Here is a 26,020-nt window from a genome sequence, read left to right as displayed (position 1 = left end):
TTGGCGCCCCCTTCCCTTTCAGCCTCGGGCGCGGGGGAGGCTCGGCAGACCTGCTGACTGGGAAGCGGTATGGCAGCGACGCTGGGCAGCGGGGAGCGCTGGACGGAAGGTATCAGGTCTTGGCCGGAGCGTGGGACAGGGCAGGGTCAGGGAGAAATCAGGGATGGGGCTCCTGACGGCGCCTGAAGGGGCTGAGATCCTGGGCCTGAGATGAAGGATGGAGGTCTATGAGAAGATGCTGGGCCTGAATAGGGTTCCTGGTGAGGAGGGAGACCTCCCAGGGCAGGGGGCCGGGATCCGGAAACCAGGAGCGCTGGCTCAAGCTGAGGACCCGGCCGGGTACCCAGAGTCACCCGTGACGACTTGTTGCCTCCGGCCCCCAGCCCCGCCCCGGCCCGTGCCCCGCCCAGGGCCTGCAGCTGTCAGGCCCGCCTGCGCCGGGGTCAGCGGGGTGACGCGGTTTCCCGCAGCTTGCTTACCCGGTCCTTATCCTCGCCTCCAAACTGGGCTGCCTGACCCTCGGCCTGGGTTTGGTCTTGTCCCTGCAGCCAGCATCAGGACGGATGGGCCAGCTTTTTCCATCCTACAGTCAGGCAAAGAGTACTGAGGCAGTGCCTATTATGTACTCTGCATTATGCTGATCCTGCAGCGGGATTTGACAGACATGGGCCCCGGAGCCCACAGAACTCTAAGTCTACTGAGGAAGTTTGACAGGTAAACAGTCAGTTACAAAACAGGGCCAGAATGTCCTGGGCTACACAGCAAGGTCGTAGGTTTGAGGGGCATACTGACTAGGCACTCAGCGTGGCCTGGGTGTCAGAGGCCTCATGAAGAAAGTGTTACACATGATGACATGAAGGATGCGTTGGAGTTAGCCAGACCTACTTAGAGAATAGTTTTGCAGGCAGAGGGAACAGCGTGTGCAAAGGCACAGAGAAAAGAGAAAGCATTGATGGTCTGAAGGGAGCTTGGTGTGGCTAGAGCATAGAATACAAAGGAACTTGTGTTGAGATTTGAGGCTGGAGAGACAGGCTGGGCCCATGATAAGAAATTTGGACACCGAGCAGTGGGTAGTCAGTAAGAGATGTTAAGCAGGAGAAAGGGTTTTTTTAAATCTTACCTAGATCCTCCATACAGGACACGAGCACTCTGCCTTCTTTGACTATATTGCTATGGCCCTCTTTGTACTCTGCAGGCATTATGATTAATTAAATCCTCTCCTTTAAACTATATCCTCCTTGTGGTCAGGAGTAGGTCTTATGCATACATCTCCTTGATCTATCTAGCCAAATGTATTGTACATATTAGTTTTATAACTGTCAGTTAAAAAATTGAACTCATTTCTACTTTAAATCTTAGTGGTGGGAGGCATTGTGACAAAAAATAATGTGCTATGATCAATTCACTTCTGACCATGGACCACAGAGAAATAGGCTTCCCCTGTGCTGCCCTAAAGCCAAGGTATTGGGCAGATGCCTCTTGAGCCCCTTTACTGGCTCTGAGTGAAGATTATTTGCTGACTGATGACTGTAGGTATGGTGGACATTATTATGCTTCATGTTTCTGGCATTAAAAGTTTTTCATGGTTGCCTCTGTATTTTCTGTATTGTTTTCTCAAGGAAGATGTTTCTTCAGCTTTGTATGGGTGTTTAGAAGTCAGCATGATGTCAGTAACCTGGGCCTCACACTCATTTGCCTACAGGCAGCCTCCCAGATAGCTAAGGCCGGTAGCAAAGTTGATTTGCAGGTCAGACTGAAGCCTCATGGAGGTGCGTTGCTTTGCAGCTTACATTGATGCAGTTAGAAGAAACAAATACCCAGAAGACAGACCTCCTGAAAGTCATGACCCCTGTGGTTGCTGTAACTGCAGGAAGGCACAAAAGGAAAAGAAGTCTGAGCATGAGTGGAATCAGACCCGACAGGGTGAGGGGAGTGCCACTTATACTGAGGAGCAGCTGCTTGGAGTACAAAGGTGAGCCTGTGGTGGGATTGAATGAGTGATTTTATGTACAGTGCCTGGCACAGATGATGTGTTATGTAAGTATTGACTGCTATTATTATTTTTATTACTGTTATTGAAGCACAATAGCTTCTTGACCTCAGAGGCAAGGCTAGGTGGAAGTGGAGTGTTAGGGTATAATCTGAAGTAACTGCCCTGCTTCTACTGTAAGAGAGACAGGGGAAACGAGCTTGACATAAGAGACACCTGTACAACATTCTACCCAACAACAGCGGAACGCACATTCTTCTCAAGTATACATGGAACATTATCCGGGATAGACCATACGTTAGGCCATAAAACAAGCCTTAATAAATTTAAAAGGATTAAAATCAAACACTGTATGTTCTTGGAAATTGACAACAGAAGAAAATTTGGGTAATTCACAAATATGTGACAATTAACATATTCCTAAATAACAAATAGGTCACAGAAGAAATCACAAGGAAAATTAGAAAATACTTTGAGATGAATGAAAATGAAAACACTTATAAAGCAACTACACTCCAATAAAAATTAATTAAAAAAATGAAAATACAACATACCAAAACATATAGGATGCAGCTAAGGCAATACTTAGAAGGAAATTTATAGCTATAAATGTTTATATTTAAAAAAAAATCTCAAATCAATAACCTAATCTTCTAAAAAAAGAAGAACAAACTAAGTTCAAACAAGCAGAATGAAGGAAATAATATAGAGTGGAAGTAAATGAAATAGAGGATAGCAAAACAATAGAGATCTACAAAACCAAAAGTTGGTTTTTTGAAATTATCAACAAAATTGACAGACTTTTAGCTAGACTGACCAAGCAAAAAAAGGGAGGAGACTCAAATAACTAAAATCAGGAGTGAAATAGGGGATATCACTACCAATCTTACAAAATAATGATTATGTAAGAGAATACTGTGAACAATTATATGTCAACAAATTAGATAACTTGAATGAAATGGTTAAATTCGATTTTCCAAAAGAAAAGCCCAGGCCCAGGTGACTTCACTGGTGAATTCTACCAAATGTCTGAAGACAAATTAACTAATCCTTCATTAACTATTTTAGAAAACACCAAAGAAGGGAATTCTTCCCAAGTCATTCTATGAGACCAGTATTATTACCCTGTAACCAAAAACAGACAAAGTCATCACAAGATGGATACAGATTTCTGCAACATATAAAACATATAAAAAGGATTATATATCTTGACCAAGTGAGATTTATCGTAGGAATCCAAGGTTGTTTAACACATGAAAATCAAATAATGTAATACACCATATTAATAGAATAAAAGACAAAAGTCACATGATTGTTTCAATAGGTGCAGAAAAAGCTTTTGACAAAACCCTGCACTCTTTCATGATAACAGTATTCAACACACCAAGAATAGAGGGGAACTTCCTCAACCTGATAAAGGTCATGTTCAAAAAATCCACAGCTGGGACTTCCCTGGTAGTCCAGTGGTTAAGACTCTGCACTCCCAATGCAGGGAGCCAAGTTCAATCCCTGGTCAGGGAACTCGATCCCGCATGCCGCAACTAAAGATCCCGCATACCACAATGAAGATCCTGCATGCCTCAACTAAGACCTGGCACAGCCAAATAAATAAAATTTTTTTTAAAAAAAAAACTCCTTAAATTAAAAAAAAAAAATCCACAGCTAACATCATACTTAATGGTGAGTAATTTGATGCTTTCCAAGATCAAGAACAGGACAGGAACAAGATTCTAGCCATTTCTATTCAACATTGTGCTAGGAGTTCAAGCCAGGGCAGTTAAGCAAAAAAAAGAAGTAAAAAAAAAAAAAAAAGAAGTAGAAGCCATTCAAATTGGAAAGAAGAAATAAAAGTATATTCACAAATTATATGATCTAGTATAGAAAATTTTAAGCAATACCCACACACACACAAACTATTAGGACTAATAAATTACTTCGGCAAAGTTCAGTATAAGATCAATATACAAAAATTATTATTTTTCTATATGCTAAGAATGAACAATCTGAAAATGAAAACAATTTCATTTATAACAGCATCAAAAAGAATAAAATGCTTAGGAATAAATTTAATGAGAGAAATGTAAGATTTTACATTGTAAACGACAAACTTTATTAAAAGAAATTAAAGAAGACCTAAATAAATGGGAAGATTGTCTGTATTCATGAATTGGAAGGCTTAATATTGGTAATATGGTAATAGTCCTCAAATTGATCCACAGATTTAACACAATCCCTATCAAATTCCCTGCTACCCTTTTTTGCAGAAATTGACAACCTGATCCTAAAATTCATATGAAAATGCAAAGGACCCAGAGTAGCCAAAACAGTCTTGAAAAAGAAGTACAAAGTTGGAAGACTCACACTTCCCAATTTCAAAACCTACTACAAAGCTTCAGTAATGAAGACAGTGTGCACCAGCATAGGATAGGCATGTAGATCAATGGAATAGAATTGAGACTCCAGAGATAAACGCTTATATTTATGGTTAATTGGTTTTTGACAAGAGTGCCAAGACAATTTAATGGGGGAAAGACTAGTCTTCAACAAATGTTGTTGGGACAACTGGATATCCACATGCAAAAAAATGAACTTGGACCCCTTCCTCACACAAATACAAAAATTAATTCGAAGACCTAAATGTAAGAGCTAAAACTGTAAAAGTCTTAGAAGAAAACAAATGTAAAGCTTTGTGACATATGGATTAGGCAATGATTTCTTGTTGACACCCAAAGCCCAAGAGATAAAAGAAAAAATAGGCAAATTGGACTTCATCAAAATTAAAAACTTTTGTACTTCAAAAGATACCATCAAGAATGTGAAAAATCAACCCACAAAACAGGAAAAAATATTTTCAAATTATATATCTGATAAGGGAGAGAGGGAAAGAGAAAGGCAGGGGAGGATCTGCCATGGAAGGAGGGATCAGAAACTAGGGTGGGGAATCCATAGGATCCTCATGGGCAGCTCTTGGGGAAGGGCCCTGACCGACATTCCAGACCCTGCATTATAGTCCCAACTGTGTTACTGACTTACTATGAACTCTTCAACAAGGCTCTGGGTCTCTGCCTGCCTAACTGAATTGTGTGGTAGCAAAAAAATGGAGATACTTTAAATGCCCATCAGTAGGGAATGTACATATATCCATAAAATGCAAGAATATGCAGCTTTTTAAAAGAATGTGGTAGGTTTTTATTTTAAAGTATATAGTTGATTTACAATGTTGTGTTAGTTTCTGGTGTGCAGCAGTGTTATATGTAACTGAATATATATATATTCTTTTCCAGATTCTTTTCCACTATAGGTTATTACAAGATACTAGTATAGTTCCCTGTGCTATACAGTAGGACCTTGTTGTTTATCTATTTTATATAAAGTAGTGTGTATCTGTTAATTATAAACTCCTGATTTAATTTATCCCCCTCCTCTCCACCCCTACCCCTGCTTTCCCCTTTAGTAACCATAAATTTGTTTTCTATGTCTGTGAGTCTGTATCTGTTTGGTAAATAAGTTCATCTGTGTTATTTTTTTAGATTCCACATATAAGTGACATCATATCATATTTGTCTTTGTCTGACTTCACTTAGTATGATAATCTGTATGTCCATCCATGTTGCTGCAAATGGCATTTCATTCCTTTTTAATGGCTGAGTAATATTCCATTGTATATATATACTGCATCTTCTGTATCCATTCATCTGTCGATGAACACTTAGGTTGCTTCCATGTCTTGGCTATTGTAAATAGTGCTGCTATGAACATTGGGATGCATGTGTCTTTTCAGATTAGAGTTTTCATCTTTTCCAGATGTATGCCCAGGAGTGGGATTGCAGGATCATATGGTAGTTCTATTTTTAGTTTTTTAAGGAACCTCCATACTGTTCTCCATAGTGGCTGTACCAATGTACATTCCCACCAACAGTGTAGGAGGGTTTTTCTCCACACCCTCGCCAGCATTTACTATTTGTAGACTTTTTGATGATGGCCATTCTGACCAGTGTGAGGTGACACCTCATTGTAGTTTTGATTTGCATTTCTCTAATAATTAGCAATGTTGAGCATCTTTTCAAGTGCCTGTTGACCATCTGTAGAATGTGGTAGATTTGTAATATAGCCAATATTTATGTCATGTCAGATGCTATCAAGCATTTTAATGAATACTTCATTTAATTATAACAGCTATGAAATATAGGTATAATTATCAGCCCATTTCAGAAGATAACACAAAGGCACAGAGTTAAGTCCACAGCAAGATCAGATGCCAACCAAGGCATTTTTACTCCAGAGTTCATGCTGTAGTCCACCCACTCTCAAGGTGTGGTTTGGGAACCCCAAGACCCTTTTGGGGAGGGGTCTGCAAGTTTAAAACTATCTTCATGATAATACAAACATATTATTTGCCTTTTTCACTCTCATTCCTTCATGATTATACAGTGGAATTTTTGAGAGGCTGTGTAACATGCCATTATATCATTTTATAAAAGACTTCTTAGATCAGAAAGTTCAGAACCAACACTCTGGTGGTCTAAACTGTTATCCCTGTACTTTTCATCTCTATAAGTTATGGATCAATTCCCAAGATAAATTGTTAGTTTAAAAAAAATGAGATATAGAGGGTGATTATAATATACTTCCATTTAAGTAAAAAAAAAATGGGGAAGTCTCTATACAGGTACTCTCTCTGTACATAGGAATCAGAGAAAACTTTTTTTTTTTTTTCCTGTGCCACACAGCTTGTAGGGTCTCAGTTCCCTGACCACGGATTGAACCTGGGCCATGGCAGTGAAAGCCCAGAACCCTAACCATTAGGCAACCAGGGAACGCCCCACAAAAAACTTCTAACTGTGGTTGTTCTTAGGGTAGGAGATTGGAGGACAGGGAATGGGGAAGCAGGAAGATTTTTCACTGTATATAGTTTAGTACTATTGGATATTTTTCTTCTACCATGTGAATATGTTAACTTTCTAAAACAAAGTTTAAACAGATAGCCATAAGGAGAAAAAAAGGTAGATTTAAAAAAAAAAAAAAAAAGGATGGTTAGGGTATTTCTTCTGACTTTGCTGTCCAGTGGTTCAACTCTGAGGACTTAGCTTGGGCCTTAATATTATAAGGGTTAGTATACTTGTTCTATCCACTTGCAGGGATATAGAAAGAAAAAAATATTAGATGTAAAAATACTTTGAAAGGAATTAAGCTCTCACTGGGAGGAGGACATTGTTAGTGAATTGTATGTTTCATTAATGTGTTCACCAGTTTTCTTTTAGGTTTGTTTTGGGGCTCACAGATTGGAGAGAGGATTGATTTACTATTTTGCAGTTAATTGTACAAAAGGGGCCTTTGTAGACATACCAAAAAATATTTCTGATTTGTATTTTTAGGATCAAGAAATGCAGAAATTACTATGAAATTCTGGGGGTTTCACGAAATGCCAGTGATGAAGAGCTTAAGAAAGCTTACCGAAAACTCGCCCTGAAATTTCATCCTGACAAGAACTGTGCTCCTGGAGCAACAGATGCTTTCAAAGGTCTGATCCTAAACTAATGCTTAATTCTGCCCTTCTTATGTTGTTTGGTCACAGCAAGTTGTTTTCAGCCTCCCCTGTAATTGTTTTATAAGGCCACAAGCAGGGTTTTGTTTTTTCCTGCCACACCTCTTAGATAGTGATTATTAGCATAGCTCTCTCCTGTCCTCATTCACTTATCTTAATTTCTTTTGGAAAAAATATTTGGTTTCTCTGTGACACCTTTTGGAACCTTTCATTCCTTGATTCAGCAAATCTTTATTGAAGATCTATGTGCCAGGTGCCATGGTGAGTAAAACAGATATGATTCCTCTTGTGGAACTTATAGGTTGGTGGCCACTTGCAAGTAGGGCCTAGACAGCATTTCCAAACTTCTTTGACCATGAAAATATTTGTTCATGAAACCTCTGTTATTAACATGTATGAAAAAGCTTTATACAGCTTTGTAAAGAGCAAAAACATGGTTATAGATCGAATCTTTTTTCCATTGATTTCCGTGATACTTTTAGTGATATATTCTTTTTTTTTTTTTGCGGTGCACAGGCCTCTCACTGTTGTGGCCTCTCCCGTTGCGGAGCGCAGGCTCCGGACGCGCAGGCTCAGTGGCCATGGCTCACGGGCCCAGCCGCTCCGCGGCATGTGGGATCTTCCCGGACCGTGGCACAAACCCATGTCCCCTGCATCGGCAGGTGGACTCTCAACCACTACGCCACCAGGGAAGCCCCAGTGATATATTCTTCAAAAATATTTTGGATCCAACACATAAATAAAAATCTTACTTAAGAGCTTCACCCTCAGGAATGTCATTGATTAAGGCAAGGATTATCAGTGGATGCCGAAACCATTGGGTGATAGGTTGTTGTTGCATAGGATGTTCACATACTGTCAAATAATCACCCACAGAATACTTATTGATTACACAGGGGAAATTTTCCTTTATAACGGAGATAGCTAGCTGTCACCACTTTAACCAAGTGATCCAACTTATCATCACCAATACTAGAACAACCTAACATTACATGTTGTAATACCATGTGGTATTCTTGCCAAAATGTTTGACCTGAATCTAATAAAGAAGCAATCAAAATATGGGACATTCTACAAAGAACACTGAACTACTCTTAAAAAAATTCAATATAATGAAAAACAAAAAAGGTGGGGAGACTGTTCTAGATTAAAAGTAACTAAAGAGACATGAAACCAAATGTAACTCATGAACCTTGCATGGATTCACTGGGTGATAATGAATTGATGTTAATTTTCTTAGCTATGATATGATGTTGTGATCATGTAGGAGAATATCTTTCTTCTCCAGAGACATAGCTAAAATATTTAGGGGTGAAGTGTCATAATATCTGCAGCCTACTTTCAAATGGTTCAGCAAAAAAAATGAATACATATTATATGTGTATGTGTAGAGAGTTGAGGAAAGCAATGTGGTAAAATGCTAACAATTGATGAATAAATGTAAAGGTTTTTATTGTACTATTTTTTCGTCTTTTCTGGAGATTTGAAATTTTTCAAAAGAAAAAGTAAAAAATGATAGATCTGAGACATTTTTTAAAGTCAGCTTTTACCTCAGCAGGCAAGCTACCCTTGTTGATGTGCCATTGTGAATCTAGTTCTCCCCACAGTTTCTACAAGGAAACAGATAACCCACAATTTCCTCACACCTTCATGTAAGGTACCTCACAGACTAATGCCATTTCTCTGAGAAATCTGCCAGATTTCAAGGGATGTGACTGTTTAAGCAACTCTGTTTAGGCTTTTCTGTTTGTTTTTTCTGCTTAGCAGTTTTATTGCTATAAATTTTTTTTTTTTTTTTTTTTTTGGTGGTATGAGGGCCTCTCACTGTTGTGGCCTCTCCCGTTGCGGAGCACAGGCTTGGGACGTGCAGGCTCAGCGGCCATGGCTCATGGGCCCAGCCGCTCCACAGCATGTGGGATCTTCCCAGACCAGGGCACGAACCTGTGTCCCCTGCACTGGCAGGCGGACTCTCAACCACTGCGCCACCAGGGAAGCCCTTGCTATAAATATTTAATACAATTCCCTAGCTAGAAGAATCATAAGGAAATGCTCTTTCTGACTATGTTTCTGATAGTGTTGACTGAATTAAAGGTAGGCGGGTAGGAATGTCTTAAAATTTTTTTTCAAGATTTCTTTGATTGTTGGTACTGATTGTATGTTTAAATGAAATTGGAAAAAGCTTGCACATTTGTGCATAGGGAGGAGAAGTGATGGTATGCATATGTAATCTATTCAGTCTTTGATCCCTCTTTGAGACATTGGAGATACGTTTTTTTTTTTGTTGTTGTTCCCTGACCAGGGATTGAACCCAGGCCCTCGACAGTGAAAGCACAGAGTCCTAACCACTGGACCGCCAGGAAATTCCCTGGAGATACATTTCTTAATTTCTAAAGACCATTTTTGTTTGTTTGTTTTTGTTTGCTTTTTTTTTTTTTTTCTGCGGTACGCAGGCCTCTCACTGTTGTGGCCTCTCCCGTTGCGGAGCACTGGCTCCCGACGCGCAGGCTCAGCGGCCATGGCTCACGGGCCCAGCCGCTCTGTGGCATGTGGGATCTTCCCGGACCGGGGCATGAACCCGTGTCCCCTGTATCGGCAGGCGGACTCTCAACCACTGCGCCACCAGGGAAGCCCTAAAAACCATTTTTAAAAGTAAGCTGAGGGACTTCCCTGGAGGCACACTGGTTAAGAATCCACCTGCCAATGCAGGGGACACAGGTTCAATCCCTGGTCCGGGAAGACCCCACATGCTGCGGAGCAAGTAAGCCCGTGTGCCACAGCTACTGAGTCCGCGTGCCTAGAGCCTGTGCTCCACAATAAGAGAAGCCACTGCAATGAGAAGCCCATGCACCCCAATGAAGAATAGCCCCCGCTCACAGCAACGAAGACCCAACACAGCCAAAAAAAAAAAAAAGTAAGCTGAAATAAGACTGATGAGTGAGGACTTTGCTTTTAGCCAAGCAGGAAGATTTTTACTGATTATTTTATTCAGGAGATTGTATGTGACTTCATGTTAGAATACCACTACTTATGTAGGAGCTGTTTCCAACCATAAACTACTGCTCTCAAGTGAAATAAAACATTTTTGACGACGGAGAACAGTACTTCTTAGTTCATCTTGAGTCCAGTGTTGTTTCAGGCTTATCAGACTAGACCATGGAAGATTTCAAGGGCAAGCACTTTGGTGAACTTTCTAGGCCCAAGCACCTCTCCTTGGGTCACTGTGAAGTTGTCCAGCACCAATCAACTCCGGGCTCTTCATTGCTACTACTATGATCACCCTCAGCTACAGCAAAGACTATGTACTCAGATGCTTTTTGTTTTTGTTGCAGCAATAGGAAATGCCTTTGCAGTCCTGAGCAATCCTGACAAGAGACTCCGCTATGATGAATATGGAGATGAACAGGTGACTTTCACTACCCCTCGAGCCAGACCTTATAATTATTACAGGGACTTTGAAGCCGACATCACTCCAGAAGAGCTGTTCAACGTCTTCTTTGGAGGACATTTTCCTACAGGTTAGTATCCCAAAATTATTGTTTAAGAAGTCATAGGGACTTCCTGGCAGTCCAGTGGTTAAGACTCCATGCTTCCACTGCAGGGGGTGCAGGTTCGATCCCTGGCTGGGGAACTAAGATCCCACATGCTGCTCGGTGTGGCCAAAAAAAAAAAAAATTCATATATATTTTGAGGATCTGTTTGAGGATCTGAATAGAGGGACCGTGGTATGGTGGCAACAGCAAACTTTGGAATCAGATAATCTGGGGTTGAAGGCATGTCTCCACCCTCCAACTATGCATGATTTTGACTTAGTCCATCTGATCTTGTTTCCTTACCTAAAAATGGGGTTGATAATACCAACTTCACAAGGCTGCTGTGAGGATTGGATATTTTTTTAAGTGTTTTATAAATTAGAAGCAAAATGCCTGTATTATCATTATTGCAAAATAGCATTTATATAAAGATAAAGGTTAGAAAAGTACCCCCAGAGAGTTGGTAGTTGGGTTAATTAAATGCCTGGGAAGTAAATTGAGGTTTTTTTTTTTGTTTTTTTTTTTGCGGTACGCGGGCCTCTCACTGTTGTGGCCTCTCCCGTTGCGGAGCACAGGCTCCGGACGCGCAGGCTCAGCGGCCATGGCTCACGGGCCCAGCTGCTCCGCGGCATGTGGGATCTTCCTGGACCGGGGCACGAACCCGTGTCCCCTGCATTGGCAGGCGGACTCAACCACTGTGCCACCAGGGAAGCCCAAGTAAATTGGATTTTGTTAGGTGCTATTAAAGATACTAGTGACATAATCTGATATTGGGCAAGGAGGCAGACGTGAGCATGTCAGACAGGATTCGTGGCCCAAGTGCTTTCTTTCTTAGCCTCTTGGGGTTCTCTCACTCACTGGTTACAAAGGATTATTTAAATAAGGGCGAGAGAGCTAAGCATGTCCCATTTCCAGCTGGTTCACTTGACATACCTACTGTTGTATTTTTCTACTGAGTAAAATGGGACAATACTCTACCCTCAGAGAACCTAGTTGGAAGCAAGGACCTTGGAAAAGGCAAGGAAGGGGTGTTTGCCATATTGCATACTAAGTATTTTTCTTTCTTTTCCAGGAAACATTCATATGTTTTCAAACGTGACAGATGACTCCCACTATTACCACCGGCGGCACCGACACGAGAGGATGCAGACACGGAAGGAAGAGGAAGAAGATAAGCCTCAGGTACCTGGGGAGGACAGGACAAGAGCTGCCCATAAACACTTGTACTGAGCTGACCTTTATGTAGTATGATCAGGTTTTCGAAGTTCAACTTGAGATATGTTGCTAAAATGTGCTTTAGGAAAGCAGAAGCCTGGCAAGAAGAGCTGGATAATTGGCCCAAATAAGCCAGAATAGTACCTCCTCCCCCATCCATTCTTTGGTGACTGTCCCTAGAAATCTGTTCACCTATGGGGCTGTCTTGAAAAATGTTTTCTTGACTGCAGAGAATAGGAACCCCCTTCAAAATATTCAATACTAAAGGGGGTTTAAGGTAAGGGATCAAGGGAGTCTCATGAAGCTTAAGGGCAGGAAGCTTGCTGGGCCTTATGTCCTATGGGAACCAGGAAGTGGGGTGCTGTCAGGCCCCCATGCAGCTGTGCTCTCCATGACTCTTGGGGCCAGACTGTCTCCAGTTTTCCTGCCTGCCTGCATCTGTTTTGTCCTCTCTAAGCAGCCTGGCTTTTCTGCTTCCCCTTGCAAATGTCCAGTCTACAGTGCCTCAGAGTATGTGTCCTTTCTTCAAGTGACTGCCTAGCAGTGAATGGTGATGGATCTCAATCCCAGACGCTTATGAGGGAGAATGTGATCATCCCTGCTACGGTTTGATGTCCCCCAGATGTCCCACAGTCCGTTCAGCTGAGGCCAAGGCAACAGAGTTGCATAATAACATGACCTCCTGAGAGTCACAGTCTGGGCAAGCTCCCGCACAGGTGTCTGCTTCATTGGTCTTAGAAAAGGGGGCTGCAGAAGGATTACTGAGTGTCAATCCAGATTGTAGGTGGGCCTTGTTCAGCCTTTTCAGCAGACAGAATGGGGCTGTTTGGTACCTCTCAGCAGAAAGTACAACCTTCCCAGAAAAGCCTTGGGCTATGTGCAGTACATCAGTAATTCATATTTTCTTTGGGAAAACTGTTCTCTTTTCAATAAGCTTTATATTGATGAAGAGCACTTACACCAAATGCTTTTTCTTTTTCAGACTACATATTCTGCATTTATTCAGTTACTTCCAGTTCTGGTGATTGTGATTATATCTGTGATTACTCAGCTGCTAGCTGCTAATCCCCCATATAGTCTATTCTATAAATCGTAAGTCAAATCTTTATAAATATTTCTTAACAACGAGCTGGTACACTACTAACATTCCATTTCACCTTTTGTTGTAGAAAACACTGATTTTGTGTTTAAAGGAACAGCTGGATAGTAATAAGGCAGAGACTCAAAAATATTGTTCTTTAGGCAGTTTCCCAGGCACTCAGGACCTGGATTGTTTTGTTCTACAGCGACATCATCTGGTCAGCTACAGAATAGCAATGGCTGGTTTCTGAAGGATTAATAGATGAACTCCAGGTTCAGATTAAATCCTTAACATTCCACTTTAGAGTTAAAAAGGACCTTACTGAGCTTGTGATAGTATCGCTGGATCCCTGTGAGTCTGAGAACATAGTAACTAAGATCTAGTGATTATTTCCAATTTAAGAAATTGCAAGAATAGTACATTTATTCATAAGGCTATACAGTCAAACCATAGTATCTCATTTCTTTGCTTTTGCTAAAAATATAGAAATCATTATAAAGTTTGTATTGCATGGAAAATTTGAGCTCTGATAGGAATTTTTTAATTTCTTCAATTAATTATTTCAGTTAAATCAGTTCTTAATTTGATCCCTAGACCAGCATCATCAGCATTAACTTGCCAACCCGTTAGAAATGCAGACTCTTAGGCCTTACTCCATATCTACTGAGTCAGAAACTCTAGGGGTGAGAACCAGCAATATGAGTTTTAACAAGCCCTCCAGATAATTCTGGTCCATACTAAAGTCTGAGAATCACTGGATTATTTTTTTAAATTAATAATGAGAAATGAGTCATTACTATTATAGTTTAGCAGACAAAAACCTTTCAAAATGTGGACTCCATGGAACCGTACCTAACAGGAAGAGCTCTTGTTGGTGATCACTGTAGACTAAAGACTATCATTCTATGTCAATATCTTCATTTTACAGAGAGGAAAACTGAGACTCAGAGAGAGGTTATTGCTGTCAGGACACAATGGCCTGATTCCCTCTTATTTCCTGACTTCCCATATTTCTCCATATGCTACTGCTACCTCCTTTCTTGTCAGGCCAGTGGGACAGACAGGAACCTACCCTGATAACAGCTTCCCAGAGGGAGGCAAGAGCAGTCATGGCTCTTAGACATCCAGCAAGATCCATAAGTTGAGAGATCAAAGGAAAAGGCTAGGAAAAGGTCAAATATAACTCCTTTAAGATGGACTTTGTCCAATTTGGACAAAATCAGCTTGGATTTTGCACATTGCCATCACATTGTTTTAACTTGAATTTGAACTCCCTTCTGTACCTTCTTATGGTTAGACTTCAATTAACCCAGACCTGTTAAAGTTTCTGAGCACCAGACACCTTTGGATATCTTAGACCCACTGAGAGTTAGCCTGGAGGTATCATTGAAATCTTTTGTCTTAGTTTTTGCAGTTCTCACCTAATGGCTATGTGTAAAGTACTTTTTATCATGTCCTAAAAATTAGAACTAAGTTGGTATAAGCTGTCTGGTTATTTTTAAATAGTTTATAGTAACAATCACTTCATTCAACCAACATTTACCAATAGCCACTCTGCGCCAGGTGCCATGCTAGGTCCTATACAATATAGAAATTGTTTTTTAAGCATTCAGCATTCTACTTTTAACATAGAAAGCAGTCTAAGAGAGGTCAATCCAGATAGCTGCACCCCCATATTCACAGCAGCATTATTTACAGTAGCCAAGACATGGAGACAACCTGAACACACACACACACACACACACACACACACACACACACACACTATGGAGTATTATTCAGCCATAAAAAATGAGGAAACCCTACCATTTGTGACAATATTGAGGGACCTTGAAGGCATTATGCTAAACGAAATAAGTCAGAGAAAGACAAATACTGTATGATCTCACTTATATGTGGAATCTAAAAACAAACAAACAAACAAACTCAGAAAAAGAGATCAGACTTCTGGTTACCAAAGGTGGAGGAGAGAGGGAAGGGGAATTGAAGGAAGATGGTCAAAGGTACAAACTAACAGTTATAAGTTAAGTACAAGGTATGTCAGGTACAACACAGTGTTACAGTAGTAACGCTGCTGTATGATAGGAAATGATAGGAAAGTTAAGAAAGTAAATCCTGAGAGTTCTCATCACAAGGAGAAAGGTTTTTTTTCCTTTATTCTTGTCTTCTTTCTTTTCTTTTTATTGTATCTATATGAGAAGATGAACCTATTGTGGTAATCATTTCATAATTATGTAAGACAAACCTTCATGATATATGTTTTAAATTTAAAAAGAGAGAGAGGGCTTCCCTGGTGGCGCAGTGGTTGAGAGTCCGCCTGCCGATGCAGGGGACACGGGTTCGTGCCCCGGTCCGGGAGGCTCCCACATGCTGCGGAGCGGCTGGGCCCGTGAGCCATGGCCGCTGAGCCTGCGCGTCCGGAGCCTGTGCTCCGCAACGGGAGAGGCCACAGCAGTGAGAGGCCCACGTACCGCAAAAAAAAAAAAAAAGAGAGAGAGAAGAGAGGGAGGTGAATCCTTTAAGGAAATAAATATGTTGAGACTGAATCCATTTGAATATGCTCACATAATAGCAACAATGATGACATTACACTTACTGCTTTGCTTGGGAAATAATAAATGTTAGATGTATTAGAAAATGATATCTGCATCTGCCCCATGAAGAGGTGATTGTGTGAATGATCTCTGTGAGGCCAGTGCTAAAAGTGATATTGCCAAGTATGACAAGCATACCTGAGCCTCTCTCTCCTTGTTTCAGGACCTTGGGCTACACCATTTCTAGAGAAACCCAGAACCTACAGGTGCCTTACTTTGTGGATAAAAACTTTGACAAGGCCTACAGGGGAGCATCTCTGCGTGACCTGGAGAAGACGATAGAAAAGGATTACATTGATTACATCCAGACAAGTTGTTGGAAGGAGAAACAACAAAGTAAGATGCTCTAAAAGGGGCTTCAGCTGGTGCCATGCTTCCAACCTGAGGCATCCCCAGCTTCCTGATCCCTTCTCTCTCCTTGTTTGAGCTACTCATGTTTACGTGAACAGGGATAGGACAGAGGCCCATTCAGGATATTACCAAAAAAGGGAAGTTTATTGACAGGATACATGTGGCCAGGACTGGGAAATCTTAGGAACTTCGGCAGTACTAGTTGCCTATCTGTCTGTCTGTCTCTGAGTCTCTACATCTCTCTGCCTATCTGCCCTCTCTCCTCTCTCTACCAACTTCTTTGCTTTTTCAAGCTCTCCTCCTTCACAGCCTTAATTTGCCGTGGCTTATTTTGGTTGCTACCCTCCTATTCACTCTCCCAACTTCCCCAACCCCACAAGTCATTGGCCCCTTTCTACATCACAAGCTTCCTGTTTAAGTAGCTCACTGGTTTGGTCCATGGTTTCCTAATTTCACATTTCCCAGAGGGAAATCTGATTGATCCAACCTAACCAAAGTTCTATAGGTTGTTGTTTTTGAGTTTGGTGCCCCTTCTCTTCCCCTCCAGTCAGCTGTGACCACACAGAATAAAAGCGACTCTCCCAGGAGCAGGCCTTCCACACTGTTTCCCTGGAGACAATGGGGGTGACAGTGTTGGCTTCCAACCCCAGTGAGTGTTCATGGGGAGTGCACACACACACACACACACACACATACATATCCATTAGTAATTGTATCTTATAAAACTTGGCTTTGGTTAATTTTTAAAAAGCAAACTAACTCATTTTTTAAAACCTTGTCTGTCACTGGGTATTGTTAAACATCTAACAGTGCCTGATAAATTTAGATCCTCAGTCACAGTGCTGCTAAGCCCTCGCTGACCCATCATGCATCCCAACCCCACCCCAAGTTAGTCTCTCCTTCCTCTGTGTTTTTAAAGCACTTTGCTCATCCTGCTAAGACAGTGCCACCCTCACCATGTTAACATGTTCTGTAGGTACATGACAGTCTCCCTGCTGGACTCTGGGCTCTCTGAGGGCAAAAACCATGTCTTACTAATTTTGTGTCCCAGGCCCTTGGCACAGTCTTTGCTTCAGAACAGATGCTCCACAAATGTCTTTTGAAAAGAGGATTCTCAGGACTGGAAGACAGTGAAACTGCTGAGGACTAGGAATCACTGAGCAGGGCTAGTGTCCTAACCCTGCCCCTGAAGGACCTTATCTCTGCTGTCTACTCCTGTAGGGCAGAGCCCACCTGACCTCTCAGGTGCATTAGGAGCTTGGTAGGTAATGACTTGGATGTAAGGGGGAATTCAGCAGGAGGAGGAAGTTGCTTTTTTATTGAAAAAACTGAGGGGTCAGGAAGTACCCCTACCCACTGTTAAATTAGGTTTTGCAAGTTTCAAAAATCAGGAAAGAATTTTGGAGCAAGATAGAGGCCTTACACTTAAAGGCATTATAAACGTGTATCCAAATCAGGTGAAGGCCACAGCGTATGTCCTAAGAGTCTCCATTATTTTAGACTCTGAGAGGGTTTTGAAATTATGCAGAGGGCTCATGGTAAGGATTACACCTAAGGTGGCTTCTAGGCTTTTGTCGCCATCCTCATGAGGCCTACTTTCAGGGCTTTGGCACTCTCCAGGTATAAACAGATCCAGTGGGTGAGCATGATGCGTATACCCACAAGTTCCAACCCGGGGGTTATCAGCACACACCCCTTAAAAATCTATTTCTGGCATTTAAGGATGGTGGCCATCCGGAGCCTCCACACAACCCAAGTGCCATTTGAGAACAAGCAGCATCTGCCCTCCGGATCCAGCAGCAAGTGCAGCCAGCATGGTTAAATTTAGCACATGGAGGTTGTAAAAATAAACCCGCTTGAGAACAAAGTTCACTCTTGGCAAAATACCTAATGGAAACTGTTTTTAGCAAAGTTAGCCACTGTCTTTTAAAATCTTTTGTTAATTTCTTTTCTCTGCTTTCTTCCTCCCAAGGAGGTTGTATGGATTATAGAAGATGGTATGAGTATAACGCTTAGCATGGTGTCTGGCATATAGTAAGTGTTTGGATCCTGACCGAATCCAGACCTTGCTTGGCCTTGCTTGACTGGATGCAGCACTGTCTTATGAGGCTGGATCATGATGGTCGTTGGGATCTGTCAGGGTCTTCCAGCTGTCAGGACTCTGATCTGGGCTGTCATGCAGAGTTTTTTGGTTTTTGTTTTTTTGCAGTACGCGGGCCTCTCACTGTTGTGGCCTCTCCCGTTGCGGAGCACAGGCTCTGGACGTGCAGGCTCAGCGGCCATGGCTCACGCGCCCAGCTGCTCTGCGGCATGTGGATCTTCGTGGACCGGGGCACGAACCCGCGTCCGCTGCATCGGCAGGCAGACTCTCAACCACTGCGCCACCAGGGAAGCCCATGCATGCAGAGTGTTTTTGAGAGAGGCTTTGGGACTTGCCTCTCTTGGCAATTTGCCTGAGTCAACTTACCTTGAAGGTGCAATGCTCTGTCCATCTATTACACTGGCATTCAGGGCACGGGAAACATTTTGCAGAGAAGAAAAGATGTTCTCTTGATCCTGCCCCTGCCAAAGATTTTGTTTTTTCTTAGAAGTTATTGAATATTAACAGAACTTGTGAAAAGTAACATATTCATTGAGTTGACCTTTTGTTCATTGAAGTGCAAAAGGATTCACTGGCAGTTTGGAGAGAAGTTTTTCCAAGCATGGTCATGGGGGTGTGGGACATAATTCCTTGAAACACCGCCCTTGTGCAAGGTCATTGCTCTCAATCTCTGGAGCATTGAAAACTGGTTCCAATGAACTTTAAAAAAGCAATGTCATGTTTTGAGAAAAGCATTCATATATGTGCAGTTCTCTTTCATCAGCTTATTACAGTAGTTGTCAGTGTATAAAACAGTAAGAATCACTAGCCCTTAATGTTTTCTGGAATGAGATTTCAGGCAATGAGACATTTGGATAAGGTCAGTAACAAAAAACCTAAGGAAATCATTTCAAGGAAAAGCTAAGCCATAGGATCTGCTCTATATACTGGTGTAACTGTGACTCAGAGGACCAAAGGGACAGCCTGATTTCACAGAGCCCTCTTGAACAGGTTTCCCACATGCCAAAGAAGCCAGACAGATGGAGTCAGTGCCTAGCTCTGGGCAGAACGAAGGAGCAGAGGGCTTTCATTTGGGTGCGGTGCATGATCCGCCATGAAGCCACATCACCTGCGAGGATGCCTGTGCAGGGGGCAAGCTCTGGCTGGCGCGCACTGCAGGCCCCACGCCGCGGGGTGAGAGCACATTGTTCTAGAGTCTAGGAGACCCCCTGTTTGCCAAGCAGCTGCTGGGCCAGGGCTCAACCTCTGAACCCCCATCGCAGAGGGTGGGTTTTCATGCATACCCACCCCTCACCCTGGAGTCCTGCGCTTAACTGCACTTTGGGCCTTACTTGGTGTGAACAGAACCATTGTGAGCAGAAATGCCTGTATTTTGGTTGATAGAGACTTACTCAGAAACCACTGCGCATTGTTCCCTCTGGCTAGCTATTAAGTCCTGTTTCCAGGCAGTTTGCTGACTAATCAGACAGGTGCCTCTTGTTCCACCAAGAAAAACAAAATCTGTCAGCAAGATGACTAAGAATGAATAGACATATTTCAGAATGACTAAAATAGCATTTTCACAAGTGTGGTCCTATAAACATTGAGTAGCTGCCTGCTATTTGAGGCTTTCAGAAGCCACGCAGGCCCTCGAAGCATGCCATCATGTTAATACACAACACGTCTCTGGAGTTGCTTTTCAGGTATTCCTTCCTACGAATGTCTCTGCAACTATACAAAAGAATAAAAAAGAGAGGCAGCCAAACCACTGTTGAGTCCGGGAGGACAGCAGAGATTATATTCTGGTTAAAAATAGAATGACTTTCTCCACCATGAAGAGAAAATGAAATACATTTCTTCAAGGAGACAGAGGTCACCGGATCCAGATGATTTCACTTTTAAAAGAGCCCAGCTGCCTTTGGCCTTTGAGTTAGGGGCCCCACATGTGGTGAGGGAATGAAGAACGCCGCCAGCAACCTGGCCTTCTATAGAAGCGTGCCTGCCGGTGGAGGGCTCTGTGTCAGTCCGCATATATGAGTTATGATCCAGCAATGCAGAGGGAAGGATGAAGCAGCTGTCTTTGTTTCAGATGACAGGAACAGGCGATTGGACTCCATTCTCTCCCAACTGCCATCTGAATACCATTCGTAGGAAAGCCCTGAAACAGGGTCTCCTTTTACCGCACGCGTGCAGGTTTCCTAAGTCTGGTGCCAAATGTTCTATTGATAAGAACTAAGTCCAGTGCTTTTGTAATAGAGCACAGATACTGTTGGACTCCAGGATCACAGGTGTCCCTTAATCCTCAGCACCTGGTGTAGCGTAGCTGCCTGATATGTGTTTCTTGAGTAAATGAGTGTTTCTTAAGTTTAATTGAAAGAAAAAGCATTAAAGTAAAAGGAGCTTTGCTTCCAGAAGTATTGAAGTGAAACAGAGGAGCTCAACTTTCTTGATGAATTGTTACCTCTTTTATCTTTCAGAGTCAGAGTTGACCAATTTGGCAGGATTATACAGAGATGAACGATTGAAACAGAAGGCAGAGTCGCTGAAACTTGAAAACTGTGAAAAACTTTCCAAACTGATTGGCCTACGCAGAGGTGGCTGAGAGGATGGTAGTCCTATGCAGGCTCGGGGTTTTGCTATGTGTTACTGTTTATGTTCCTAATTCCATTGTATAATACAAAATTAGGAAATGATGAACATTTTACAATTTGCTAACTTTGTTTGGTGGGCAGAGTTGGAGGTGCTTCAGCATGGAGCCAGACTTGTCATCACAGACTCCTTCCTGGGGATTGGCTCCGGGGGCCAGGAGCAGGTCATCTAAATTGAATTAATGGCAAAGCATTAGATTCAGCCCCCTGCTCTGCGCCTACCCTGCCTCTAGAAAGGTAGTTCAGGGCACCCCAGAGCAGACTCATATTTTCTTTCTTCTTCCCTCCAGTGAAGTCTCAATAGCCAGTCATTCCTAGGCTTAGCCAAAGCAGCTTAATATTGGTTGTTTACAATGTGCACTGAGAATTATACCTCTCCCTTCATTAGAGTCATTGTCTCCCCACCAGATTCTGCTGTTGGAACAACTCAACTTTCCATTTTCTAAGGGAAATGTGGAGAAATGTAAACTGTTTTAGTCCACAGTTTTCTATTTGTTACTAGCATTAGAAAACTGCCTAATTTGAGTTTCTTTTACTTCCTTAACCCTCTGTCTTGTAGAGAGCCCAGAAATTAAGTTATTGAGTGAAACAGTTCAATGGACATGGAAGCAGGGGCCAGGGGCGAAGGTAAAATGCAAGACTAAGTCTCAGCTGCTCAGTGCAGAACCCAGAGAATGTTCTTTTTGACATTTCCCCTTGCAGCATCATACTTGAGCTGAGTCCCTACACCCCACAGAGGTACAGTGGTCAGACCTAAGAGGAGGCACTGCCAGCCCGCTGGGCTGTTTGCTCAAGCCTAGAGATAGAGGGGAAAGACCCTCAGTCTGAGGCTATGGGGATCTGGCGTTGGCCCCAGCAGTCACTTTGTTTAACCCAGTGCCCTGTAGTTTGTGATAGGAGATGCTTTTTCATGTAGTCAACATTTGTTGAGTGCCTGGTATGGAATGAGAACATTGGCCCAGAGAGGATGCATGGTTGAACTGGGTCACACAACTTGTTGTGACAGAGCTAGATGGTAGGCCAACTCTCAAGTAGGAAGTGTGTGATCATCCCCATTGCTCAGGTAATTCTAGCCATATTGGTTAAAGCAGAATCTTTCCCAAGTATGCTCCTCCCCCCACCCTGGGATCCTGTATCCTTTCTATGGCAGTGCTACATCCACTCAGGACACCTCTCTACACCACTTCTGTATACAAAACAAAAGCAGGCAGCTTTTCCCACTGGTGACAAGGAGGACGGAAGTTGTTGCCTGGACTGTGTGGTTCTGGGCCTTCCTGTGGAGGTGAGCTACCAGGATTGAGCTGCCCAGATTATATCATGAATCTGAACCTGGAAGGATCAGTAGGTAAATGTAGTCTACACTCCATGTTTTCTTCAGGATGGAAGAAAAGTTCCTGTTGGAAGGAGAGTCTACATTAAAACTTGTTTCCAAAGTAGAGTTTCTCCTTTCAGATGCATAGCCGTGATTTAGGCAGATGTATCTAGTATTGTCCCACGTGTGGGCATCCCACAGGGTCAGGAGATGAGTCCAGAGGTAAAGAGTGGGACTTTGGTGGCTGGTAGGGGCACCTGCTCAGCTGTAGGGAGGGAGAGCAGCTCCAGAGATAGTCAGATTTTGTCACCCAATGAAGTCTATCCTCCTGGGTTTTGGGGGGCTTCCTTGATCCCCTCTGAGTGACTGAAGGGATTTACATGGTAAAATGTGCCTGTGGGCCAAATGAGCTATAGAAAGTTGTTTTCCTGTACACACAAAAATCAAAGCTCCCCTGTCCCCAACCCCAATCTCTGCTAGAAAATGGGCCATAATTAAACTGACTTGACAAGGTACAAGACTCTGCTCTAGATGCCCGTGAATAGTGTAGTCACACCTGGATTTCATGGCAGAGATGAGTTATCTGTGATGATACTAAATAGAGGCAATACTAACTCACTTCATTAAATGTCAGGTCTGTTGTCTGTTTTTATAGCACTGATGGTACTGTTTTATTTATTACCTAATAGACTGCAACACTCACATCTGGTTTTCCTGAAGGGAATGGTATTTGCTTTGGGTTGAAGGATAGTTTAATCTATTTGGTACTGTCCAGAATATTGTTAAACTATAATTTCCTGGGTTGCATTTTAGATGGGTTGTCTGCATGGTGGTAAAATAAGCATTTTCCTCTTGCCTACATCATTTGGAAAGTTTTTATCATATATAAACTCTCTAGGCATGGCGTATTCTTGCTCTCAGAACTTGGCATGCAACTCTAGACTATTTCTGTGAGCACAAATGCAGACTGGAGATGCGTGATGGGAGTGGGGCTAAGAAATAGGGCTTGAGGCTCGAGCAGAAAGCGAAGCTCTCGTAAGAATGGAAGTGCCCTCTGCACTAAATGATCAACAGTGAGGAAGGTGGGATGAAAACCCTTCTCATCACAAGGGGCACTGCAGTTTAAAGGAATCCGTGTCCCCAGATTAGCAACCCTGGGGTTCATCTGCTCAAACTAGAAGACTTCTGAACTTCCTTGATCAGCTCCAGGCCTCACAGCTTGGGAGAAGTGACCAGCAAGAAAATGCCATTGCTGTTCTTTCTGTTGGAAACTATTAGAAATTACGCCGAACTCCAAACCCCACTGGAACGTGGAATCCAGCAGCCTAGTCAAGCTATGTGTTACTCTCATTTACATCCTCACACTCAGGACTGGCTTTGTGAGGAGGCACTGTTGGGATTCCAGAGCTTTCTGTTACGAATAGCCACACACGCGGGTTCATTGTCTGCATGCACTGTTCCTCACAGGAGCTAGCGCTTAATTAGTATTTATTTTGGATTCCTTTAAGGTATAAGCTTAGTGTCCTAATGTATTTATTTTTGGAAAGGACCAACTTATTATACATCTTATTTTTTGAGCCTGCATTGTTGATAACCTCGTGCAGTGACCACCAAGTAACTATATACCTGTGTGTTACATATTGATTACATCTTTTGCATCACATTCAGTATTTGGAATTAAAGATGTGAATGTTCTGTGACCAGAGCCAGGATTGACCCAGATGGAATCAGCTCCTGGTGGAGTAAGAATCCTGAAAAATCTGGTCACCTGATCCATTACATCTGGACTGAGTGTATTTTAACAGAAATAAATTAAATGGTTTTATATAAAAAGAATGGCTTTATATTTTTCCTTTGTTCTTTTACCTTTGCCCATGGCACCCGTAGGTACTGCATATTGCCTGACTCCTTGGAGCCACTTAGGACTAGACAGGCTGTTGACCTCTGCTCCAGTGTTCCCTCATACATCAATGGAATTATTGGTGTTTAGCATAATAGATAGCATTGGTGGCCTCACCAGTTCAATATTCGTTTTCCGTCAGATGTCAGCAGCTGCAGCGTATTACAGCCAACGTACACATCAGATCTGCTTAGCATCTGGACATCAGGTGTTATCCCAGTTCCTTGCTGGCTTTGTTCCTAACGGTCCTCAGTTAGGGTAGTCTTGGTTCAGGAATACAGGACATTGTTAATGTAATAATAATACATTTCATGTGAAGAAATATTAAGATGATATTCAATTCAGCAAAGATGGAGAACTTACTATGTACCAGGTGGGCTGAACTTTTGGGATGGGGGTCAGGAAACAAGTGAGACCCAGTACCATGGCTCCTGGAGTTCACATCTAATGGGGGAGCCAATTAGACAATGCTCCCCAGTGGGATGAATGTCAAAGGGGAGACCAAAGGAAGCTTGGGAATCTATAACAATGGGATTTAATCCAGGATGGAGGATCAGTGAAAGCAATTCTGAGGAAAAGAGATTTGAAATGTAATCAACCTTCATACAGAGTACAGTGATTTTTTTTTAAATGGGGTTAGAAGCAACACCATTGGAGTGCTCCCATTTCCACAAATAGCACCACCATCCATCCAAATACGAAGTCAGAAACCCGGGAGACTTTGTGTGGTAGACTTAATTTGGTGTCCTCCAGTGGACCACACCTAATATTCATGACCTTGTGTAGTCCCCTTTCTGACCCGGGCTGGCCTTGATCTTTAATCAATAGAATGTGGCAAAACCAGCAGCTTGCATTTTTGCACTTAGGGGAAACCAGCTTCCATTTAAGTCCCACCACCCTGAGACCACCAAGCTAACCACATGGAGAAGCCATGCAGAGGAGAACCAAACAACTGAGCTGGCAGCAAGAACTGAACCCAGACACAATCTGAGCCAAACTGGTTGCCACCCACGCTGATGATCACAGCAGAAATGAGCTGCCCTGCCAAGCCTGGTTCAAACTGCAGAACCATGAGCAAATAATACACTGGCTAATGTTTGTTTCTTTTTTTTTTTTTTTTGGCCACGCCGAGCGGTATGTGGGATCTTAGTTCCCCGACCAGGGATTGAACCCGCGGCCCCTGCATTGGAAGCGCAGAGTCTTAACCACTGGACCACCAGGGAAGTCCCCTGGCTACTGTTTTAAGCCATTACATTTTGTGGTAGTCTGCAGCAGTAGATAACCAAACACCTCGACTCCCTTTTTCCCATATCCCCTCCATCATTAAGTCCTATAAATTCTACCTCCAGAACATCCTAAATCCATCTTCTCTCTTCATCTCCTCTGATACCATCTGACTCCCAAATACCATCCACTTTCTCTGACAGAAACCACTGCAGTAGCTGCCTAAGTAGTCTCTGCATTTACTTAGGGCCATCTCCAATCTGTACACCTTGCTGCAACCAGAGAGATCTTTTCAAAGCATAAATTATAGCATATCACCCTCTTGTTTAAAATACTTCAGTACCTTTCTTTTGCCCCTGTAATAAAAATCAGCAAAGTCTTCAGTATGGCCTAATACTTAACAAGGCTCTACCAAGTTTCTGGCCGCTACCTCTGCTTGTCCTGTACATCTTTTTCTTTTCTGCCATACTAGCCTTTTAGTTACTACACTATGCCAACCCTTTTGCCCGAGGGACTTTGTATATACTGTTCACTCTTCCTGGAAGCCTTT

At 42.5% G+C, this 26,020-nt stretch overlaps 1 protein-coding gene across 1 annotated transcript; it reads left to right on the top strand.

The window, feature by feature from the left end:
- On the top strand, positions 1 to 24,174 carry DNAJC18 (DnaJ heat shock protein family (Hsp40) member C18). The gene is made up of 8 exons (XM_029215652.1): positions 1 to 109; positions 1,786 to 1,972; positions 7,366 to 7,511; positions 10,865 to 11,050; positions 12,138 to 12,247; positions 13,263 to 13,372; positions 16,119 to 16,291; positions 20,864 to 24,174. The coding sequence occupies exons 1-8, from the start codon at positions 70 to 72 to the stop codon at positions 20,986 to 20,988; spliced, it is 1,077 nt and encodes a 358-aa protein (XP_029071485.1). The 5' UTR covers positions 1 to 69; the 3' UTR covers positions 20,989 to 24,174.
- Positions 24,175 to 26,020: the final 1,846 nt, after the last annotated feature.

Source organism: Monodon monoceros, unplaced genomic scaffold (genome assembly GCF_005190385.1).
Source record: "Monodon monoceros isolate NGI ecotype Baffin Bay Population unplaced genomic scaffold, NGI_Narwhal_1 Super_Scaffold_12, whole genome shotgun sequence".
In the NCBI taxonomy this organism is placed as follows: Eukaryota; Metazoa; Chordata; class Mammalia; order Artiodactyla; family Monodontidae; genus Monodon; species Monodon monoceros.
Note: the sequence above shows the minus strand (reverse complement) of the source record. Positions and strands in the feature narration are given on the sequence as shown.

Bases quoted from the DNA above. Each gene is read 5' to 3' on its own strand.
- DNAJC18 (XM_029215652.1), top strand. From the start codon at position 70: ATGGCAGCGACGCTGGGCAGCGGGGAGCGCTGGACGGAAG. The intron at 110-1,785 runs GTATCAGGTCTT...GTTGCTTTGCAG, and splicing joins CGGGGAGCGCTGGACGGAAG to CTTACATTGATGCAGTTAGA. The intron at 11,051-12,137 runs GTTAGTATCCCA...TTTCTTTTCCAG, and splicing joins TGGAGGACATTTTCCTACAG to GAAACATTCATATGTTTTCA.